The sequence below is a fragment of the Silurus meridionalis genome, chromosome 6 (assembly GCF_014805685.1).
Source record: "Silurus meridionalis isolate SWU-2019-XX chromosome 6, ASM1480568v1, whole genome shotgun sequence".
Classification (NCBI taxonomy): Eukaryota; Metazoa; Chordata; class Actinopteri; order Siluriformes; family Siluridae; genus Silurus; species Silurus meridionalis.
In genome coordinates this window covers 2,289,115-2,298,084 of record NC_060889.1, presented here as the reverse complement: position 1 = coordinate 2,298,084, position 8,970 = coordinate 2,289,115, and the positions used below count along the sequence as shown (strand labels likewise).

At 41.3% G+C, this 8,970-nt stretch overlaps 1 protein-coding gene across 5 annotated transcripts in view; it reads right to left on the bottom strand.

The window, feature by feature from the left end:
* Window positions 1-448: 448 nt before the first annotated feature.
* carmil3 (capping protein regulator and myosin 1 linker 3) overlaps window positions 449-8,970 on the bottom strand; it is a 58,064-nt gene continuing 49,542 nt past the window's right edge. For 2 of the 5 annotated variants that reach the window (XM_046851915.1, XM_046851918.1), the window contains 7 exons: window positions 5,110-5,299; window positions 4,573-4,807; window positions 3,684-3,790; window positions 2,977-3,073; window positions 1,919-1,993; window positions 1,688-1,807; window positions 449-1,504 (listed from right to left, as the gene is read on the bottom strand). In XM_046851915.1, coding sequence (XP_046707871.1) covers window positions 1,437-1,504; window positions 1,688-1,807; window positions 1,919-1,993; window positions 2,977-3,073; window positions 3,684-3,790; window positions 4,573-4,807; window positions 5,110-5,299 — 892 coding nt within the window. In that variant the 3' untranslated portion in view covers window positions 449-1,436. Of the gene's footprint in view, window positions 1,505-1,645; window positions 1,808-1,918; window positions 3,074-3,683; window positions 3,791-4,572; window positions 4,808-5,109; window positions 5,300-8,970 lie in introns of those variants that run through there. The other 3 variants (XM_046851916.1, XR_006926176.1, XM_046851917.1) reach the window with 3 other exon arrangements.

Below are 8,970 nucleotides of genomic sequence, written 5' to 3'. Positions count from 1 at the left end.
AAGAGGTCTTTGTTGAAGGTGTCCTGGAGGCTGGATATTACTGTGACTGTTTGGTCCTTTCCAAGTTCTCAAGGTTATAAAGGTCCCTCTGATAAAATTATGGCTTGATCATGCAAAACCTTCTTATTCTAGCTGTATATTTTGGTTCATATCAGTGCCAGGACAGGCTTAGCAGGCCTAATCCCGTGCTGTTGGCCTTTGTCGCCCTCGTTCGACCAAATAAAGAACTACATCCTGAAATGTCTGTCTATCTATCTATCTATCTATCTATCTATCTATCTATCTATCTATCTATCTATCTATCTATCTACATATAATTCTCTCTCTATCTATCTCTTTCAATCTGTTCATTTCTATCTATCTATCTGTCTGTCTGTCTGTTTGCTTGGAATTGTTGTCCCATTCAGTTCTGCTTACAGAAATGATTAACCACAAAGCAGCATTTTCATTACTTAGATTTAGCTTTTTATTCATTTTGCCACATTCACAACACCAGTAAAAAATAGAGCTCATTTAGATACAGCAGTTCTGCTCAATACGGAAGAGCATAAAATACATGTGACTGATTTAAGAAAGAAAGAAAGAAAAAAAAAAGACACAGCAAGCCAAAAAAAAGGTGCAAAATCGGCGTACTCGTAGTCGCTATGGAGAAGCTACACAGTGACATCCTGCAGGTTCTGGAAAACTAACACAGGGGTGTATGGGAACAAATCAGAGCCATACAGAATCAAAAATTGTAATTAAGTAAATTAACTTCATTGCATCTTACATCATTCAAAAACAACAGGACACACTAAAGAAGCAAAACCTCCGTTGCATCCCGTTCCAGATCTTTTGATTAATCATGGACGTGGAAATGGGAATGTTATTCAATGGTTTATTAAGGGTTATGACTGGACAAATGTTTGTGCTTCAGTGCGGTCCGACTGCAATGTGTTGACCAAACTGAAATTACATTCACTTCAGAACCAAAGATTGAATTGAATATTTTTAAACAAAAAAAGCAATCCTGAGTTGATTATTGTTCCAAGTACCATTTTATCCCCCCTCAAACACCCCCCTCCCCCACCCCCCCATCAGTGTGATTGCTTTTCGAGCCGGCAGGGAATAGAAATTGTGGGGCGAATCTGGAGGGCCGTTACATGAAATTCCGAGGTCAGAGCAAGAAGCCGGGCGAGTAAATAAAGCCGAGGAGCGGAGAGGGAATATATTGCTCTGTATATCTTTGAAAGGAGTTGCAGCAGGGAAATGAGAGCACAGAAAGGCGGAAAATAGAAAACGAGTAAAAAAACTGGATTGAAAGACTAAAAAAAAGGAAAACAGAAAGACGGGGAGATGATGCAAAGCAAGAATAAGTGAGTGACTCATTGAAAAGGATATGAAAAACCCCAGTGGGGGTGTGTGTGTTTAAAAAAACATGATTGGCAGATGTAATTTCATTCACGCGTACAATCGTTCCTTGTATCTTCGTCACTCTCGTTGCTTGGCTCTGGACTTTGTTGACCTGCAGAGAGAGAGAAAGAGAGAGAGAGAGATAAAGAACGACAACGAGAGAAAGACATGACCTTATGTTACCTCATGAACTAATCTGGATTAGTTAAAGGTCAGCTCAAAGCCATCTGCTAGACTGTAAACGCACACTCACACAAACACCCCCACACACACATGCACTATGTGTGCACATTACCAGGACTATCGCAAGATTTGTTTGCTCTTGAGGGAATTCGTGGCTTTTTCACCGGGGGTTTAGGGTCAGAGGAGATCTCCACTTCCCCCGTGCTGTCTTTCTCCATGCCTGAATGAAAGCCTTAAAGTTAAATGCAAAAATAATAAAGAGCGTTATTCTAGTACACTTTGGGATTTCAGGTCATTAAAATATCATCAAATTAATAATATTAATAATAAGTCAGAACCTGACCTGCCTCACAGGAGTGGATCTTTCGGTTCCTGTGAGGCCTCGTGGTCACAACAGAGTTAACGACTTCCTCATCACCTAGCCATTCATACCAGTTCACAGCCATGCACCAAGATCATCATCAAATATCATGGATATATTGTATGTACTGTACAAAAACATCCCCGGATGTAATTCAATAATTTAAAGTGATGTTTGTAAAAGTAACGATTCCTGACATCAATTAAGCGATTTGGATGAACCCCAAAATTGTAGGTTCTGCAGGTAGTACTTTGTTTTCATGCCAATAAGGAGTCCATGCTCTGCAAACAACCTTGATGTCGAAAGGTATCATTCATGACTAAAAGAAGTTAAAAAACAATAGTTGTACCATGGAATACCATGAAGGTCCAGATCAGCAAGTGGAGAAAACAGGGTGCGATCTTATTCTTTACATGTCTGGGCTAAGGGGTAAGGTGGATAGATGGCAGGGGGTAGAGTGGCTAGAGGGCCTAGGGAGTGGGGTGGCTATAGGTTTACTGGGTAAGGTGGATAGATGGCTAGGTAGTAGGGTGGCCAGAGGGCTAGGCAGTAGTTTGGCTAGAGGGTCTAGGTTGTAGGGTGGATAGATGGCTAGGGGGTAGGGTGACTAAAAGGATAGGAGGTAGTTTGGCTAGATGGCTTGAGGGTAAGGTGGATAGAGGGGTAGAATTTACGGTTGCAAGACGATTAGAGGTAGAGTGAAAAGAGGGCAATGGAGTTAGGGTGGCTAGAAACAGCTAGAAAGCTATGGGGTAAGGTGGCTAGAGGGCTAGAGGGTAAGGTGACTAGATGGCTATGAGGTAGGGTGACAAGGGTGACCCAGTCAGATCCAAAGGTCTGAATCATCTTAGATTGGTTTGAGGAAGGTGGGCACAAGACATCTTCTCAGTCTGATAGATTATTTTTGCAAAGATGAATTGGTAGGCGAAAAATTTACTGGCTAATGTAGATGTTGTATATTCCGATTTGTTTTTCATTTAAATTCTGTCAGTTGCACAAACATTTTATATGATATGAGAAAACGTCTGATTCTAATGTACCTTTAGGGACAGCAGAATCTATGGATCTGGATGCAGGCTTAACCAGGGCAGGCATTACCTGAGGCTGCATGGTGAATTTCTCTGGTGAATTATCTAGCTGGGGAACAACATTACAAACGAATATGAATTGACCAGTTACAAGGCTGCACTTAGTACTAAAGGTACTATAGGTATGTATTAACATGCACGCATATATACCAATCAGGCATATTATGACCGGTGAAGTGAAAAACAATGATTATCTCTTCATCATGGCACCTGTTAGTGGGTGGGAAATATTAGACAGCAACTTAACATTTTTCTCCTTAAAGCTGATGTGTTTGAAGCAGGAAAAATAGGCAAGCGTAAAGATTTCAGCGAGTTTGACAAGGACCAAATTGTGTTGGCTAGACGACTGGGTCAGAGCATCTACAAAACTTCAGCTTTTGTGGGGAGTCATCAGTATCTATCAAAAGAGGCAGGAACAGTGGTGAAACGGTGACAGGGTCATGGGTGGCCGAGGATCATTGATACACTTTGGGAGCGAAGGTTGGCCCATGTGGTCCGATCCAACAGACGAGCTCCTGTAGCTCACATTGCTGAAATAGGTAATGCTGTTAATGCTCGACAGGTCAGAACCGTTTTGGCAGCAAAAGGGGGACCAACACAACATTAGGCAGGTGGCCATAATGTTATGCCTGATCAAGGTATAAACACAAGCTATACACCTTTTCAGAAATAGGAGGAGTCTGTCCTTCTGCTTTTTGCTCGTCTTGACTCGGAATTGAGTCTTTTTCGTCGTTCTCTGCTCCAGTGTCCTCTTCAGTGCTCTCTCCTGCAACAGCAAAGAAAAATCAGTTAAGCACCAAGCGCAATCTCAGTCGAACTTCACCATCATAATCGTCATCATCATCACGTTCCAACTAAACTAGAAAAACGTTCTTTCGGCTTCTCCCATTAGGGGTCGCCACAGCGGATCATCCGTATACATGATCCGCATGTTCGATTTGGCACGTTTTTACGCTGGATGCCCTTCCTAACGCAACCCTCCCCATTTATCTGGGCTTGGGACCGGCACTAAGAGTGCACTGGCTTGTGCAACCCTAATGGCTGGGGTTGGTGCATTTCAACTAAACTATATGGACAAAAAGGTTGTGAACACCTGACCATGAGAAGCTTTTTGAACATCCCATTCCAAATTCTGTTAAAATTGGCTGTTATAATATCCTCCACACTTCTGGGAAGATGTGCCACTAGTTTTTCGTGAAGGGGTTAGTAATTCAGGTAGCGTTATGGGGTGAATAATACTGGGGTGCACTCTGCGTTGTAGTTCATCCCAAAGGTGTTCAATAGGGTTGAGGTCAGAGCTCTATAGCATATAAAGCATATCATATATATTTTTTTGCACAGGGGCATTGCCATATTAGAACAGGTTAGGGTCTCCTAGTTCAAGTAAAGGGAACCTTTCATGCTACCACATCCAAAGAAAATGTATACAATTGTGTGCCTCCAACTTTTAGTTTAAAGCAGAACCACATATGGCTTGGAAAGTCAGGTTTTTCAAATATTTTTGTTCATAAAGAAAAAATTTTATTATGATTAAAATGCCTGCATTACCGGAGCTCTCAACCAGATGGTGCTGTTTCATGTTACCCAGTCTCGGCTTGGTGCTCTGAGGAGGAGGCTCTGGTCTCTCGAGTCTCTGCTGCAACTCTGCCATGACTTCGTCCTCCGTATGAGTAGAGGACGAGGTCGAACCCTGGGCATGCTGATCTTCTTGATTGTCATTAGAAACTTTCTGTCCTTTATTGGCTCGGTTTGAGGAGACGAGCACTTCACTGTACTCGTTTAACTGTTTGAAAATATAAGAAAGAGAGAAGAAGGCAGATTCTCATGACTCATGGACATATCATAGGATCATAGAATCATGCACCAGAGGTCATGAGGTCTAGTTTGCTGTTGTAATTTAGTATAAAAGGAACAAATCACAACAGCAAATTAGACCTCATGACCTCTGGTTTTAATGGAAAGTGGTTTTAATGGAAAGTTTTTTTTCCCTTATAATCCAATTCCATACTTTTTCATACTTTTCATACATACACACATTCATACATATATGAATAGGAAACCCTGTATAACAATATTTTGTCGTACTTGTCTCGGTGCGATGGAGGACGGGCTCACCGGCCTCATCCCGGGCAAGGGAATGCCATGAATGGTTTGGCATAAGATCTGAGGAGATGCTTGATATCCCGTCTCGCCGTTGTCTTCCTCGCACGATGCGTCGGCCCTCTGCGAATTCTTATGGTGATGAATCACAGCGTACAGGTTCTTGGTGCCAGCGCTGCCATTTAAAGAAGAAATGATCAGCAAACACAACCCTGTAGTGATCTCAGAGTACAGAGAGTACTTTTTTTAAACACATTATGTTTGGATGGATGACAGATTTTAGGATGTGTGACAGTTAAATGAGGGATGAGGAACGCCGACTACGAATAAATAATTGAATAAATAAGCAGGGAAAGAAGAAACAGCCTGGAAGAAAACACACAATTTTGTGCCGTTTGAAATGTGCTTCAGTCGTATTCTTTGCTATCTTTAGAAAACTTGTCAAAAAACTTGCCAAAGTTCCAATTCATCCCAGAACGGTTCAATAGGATTTAGGTGCGGCGACTGGGCAGGCCATTCCATGACAGATAACACTTTGCTCTCTAAATAACGCTTACAGTGATTTGACATTCGCTTCAGGTCACTGTCTTGTTGGATAAGAATCAGAAATAGCTTTATTACCAAGTTTGTTTACACACACAAGGAATTTGACTTGGGGACAAGAGCTTCCAGTGCAGGAGAAAGTACAGACATATATAACAAAATATAACAGACAATTAAACAATGCAATACAAAATAAACAATTTGGTTTGAAAGAAGCAGATGTAGAGGACAGGGGGGTATGGAGATGGACGATCCGCTGTTGCGACCTGAAATAAGCAGCCAAAAGAAGTATTTTAATTGTTCAGCCTATGGGGAAAAATAGTTTTTGTGCCTGAATGTTCTGGTGTACGGTCCTCTGTAGCGCCGACCAGAAGGCAACAGTTCAAAAAGAGAGTGGGCTCGGTGTGTGGGGTCCAAAGTGATTTTCATAGCCCTTTTCCTCACTCTGGATGAGTAAAGATTTTGGAGCTTGGGAAGTGGAGCACCAATAATCCTCTTAGCAGTCCTGACCCTTCCGCTGTAGCCTCTTGTTGTCTGATTTGGTAGCTAAACCAAACCAGACAGTTCTAGATGTACACAGGACAGACTCAATGATGGCCGAGTAGAACTGTTTCAGCAGCTCCTGTGGCAGGTTGATTTTAATCAGTTGGCGAAGGGAGTACATCCTCTGCTATGCCTTTTTCGCAATGGAGTCAATATTATTGTCTTGCTTCAGGTGAATTCAGTTCCAATGAGCTGCAGTCCAAAAAAATAGTATGGTGTTGAAGTATGGAATGGTTGCCATGTTCTTTCCTTTTACCCGGAATAAGCCTCCAACCTTCCCTGCTCCAAAACAACCACAAACCTTTAAGCTTCCACCTCCATGTTTGACTGTGGGCATAAGTCAGTCTGCTAACATCACCTCTCCTGTGCTCCACCTCCTATAAGTTCTCCTAGAAAATGAAATGTCCAATTTGGGCTCCACAGAACTTTCCTCCAGTCATTGTCATTGTCACTGTCCAATTTTTGTGTGTTTTTGCCATTGACCATGCATGTGTCTCCAAAAACCCCCAAACCCTTCCAAACTTTGCACAAGCACTGTATATATATATATAAATAATTAATAGAAAAAAATAACTAATCAACAACAACAACAACAATATATATATATATATATATATATATATATATATATATATATATATAGAGCATCTATCTTCCATAAAAAGCTATTGTAATAATCTTAATGGTGCAAACAAACAAACAAACAAATGAAATCAATAAAACAATAATATGCAATTTAACAATTCATATTAACAACAATTCATCATCATCATCAAACTTCTGCTTGACATTTATATGAATAAAAATGGGAATTAATTGAATAAAACCATGCATAAAACATCAACATCACAAACCCCTGCTTCCCAGTTGGGAATTCCAGCTCCCAACAACCACTGCGGCTTCCAAATCTGGCAGCAGTGAAACTCCAGCTCCCAAGCCACACAGACACACACACGAACACTTTCCACACACACTCTCCATCTCCAATCTTCTGAATAAACGGTCTGCTCAATTACACACCCACACACACTCAAATAAAGACTTAAATTCTCTCTAAAGTAATGGTTAGTGTGACCGTCTTCATTGACTTACCAAGTTTTATAATACAAAATATTCCAGTCTAGTTTTGTAACATGCCAACAGATGACAGCACAAAGCTGCACGCACAGTCACAGGGAGCACCGACCTTTATAAGTCAGTCCTTCAAAAGCTAATGTCCTGTGCACATCTGGAGCTGTGCACCTGGTGCTATTTCGACCACGTGCGTTACCACATCGGCCATTCTGACCCCGTACGGACCCAGTCACCGAGCTCTGGGAGCACCTTATCGCTGTGCAAGGGGACGATTTTGAAGCATCTACAGTTGTGCGAGTTTCACGACGATACGGGTTTCCATTTCAGACGACAAAAAGATACCGTCATAAAGCTGGTGGTTAAAACTAAATAAATAAATAACTTTATCAGTGAAGCCAACTTCCAAATTTAATGTACCAGCTGAAGGCAAAAGACATTTATACCCTTCATGCAAAAATGAACAAAACAAACAAAAACATATAATTATGTCTGACAGATGCTTCTTCTTCATCACAAGCAACAAAGAAACAGCTATTTATAGTGAAAAAATTACAATTCTATTCGTGTTGATGGTGGATTGGCTGGGTAGCGATGTCCCAGGGAGCCCTCATGCCTGTGTTACCTTCTGGCTCTCTTCTTTTTTAGTATTGCAGTCACAGGCCAGACCTGCCAGAGTTCCTATGCGTACAATTGACACCTCTTAAAAAAAGAAACGGTGAGATACACTATATGGACAAAAGCGCTTGGACACCTGATTGGATTTCAATGTTGCTTTGGAGCATCTATTTCCACATTAAGTCCCCATTCGCTCTTCCACTATTCTGGGAAGATGTTCCACTAGATTTTGAGTGGGCTTGTGGAGATTTGTGAGACTTCATTAAGCTAAAAGGGGGTTAGAAAAGTCATGTAGTGAAAAGAAGACTTTGAGGACACATTCCAGAAGTTTCAGGAATGCTGGGAGCGCTGTATTGCTGTACAAGGGGACTATTTTAAAGGTGATGGTGCATAACGTACATAAAATACTTCCGTGTAACCAGAGCGAGTCTCAAAACTTTGATACTACCTCGTAAAATCTAATGACATCCTATACAATTTGTGTTTTTCCAAAAACTTTGGGGAGGAACCAAATATGGCTGGAAAAATCACGTCTAAATATATTTGTCTAAGAGCTGGTTACTATATGAGGCTAATTCATATTCTGCCACAGATGGATCCCAAAAAAGAGAAAAGAATATCACTGCAGGACCAAATCTTACCCTTACTTTAGTAAATTATCAACATCGGATGGTCTGGATTTTGCAAACAAGTGTCCTCATTAGTTTTCAGGGAGTTTTTCCTTGCCCCTCTCAAACCCTCTGGCTTGCTGAGAAAGAGTGTCTGTACTGCGTTGTCTATCTGATATTAAGTTCAATTCCTTTTCGAGAAACAATTTCTAAGTGTGTCTGAATGATTTATAGACACTCTGCTAACTTGTATGTATGTACCCCCTGCCTAATAGTGGCCTCCTTCATATCCTCCCAGAAGCTATTGATCTGATGTAAGTAGCATAGTAGCATGCCTGAGTGCTGGATGAGGTTTCTAAAGAGGAACGACAGATGAGAAAAACGAGAGGATGAAAACGGAAAGAGACAACACCGATTGTGTGCACTCCGACAGTACGGTACGTCTTGACAAAACTTGTCTAGG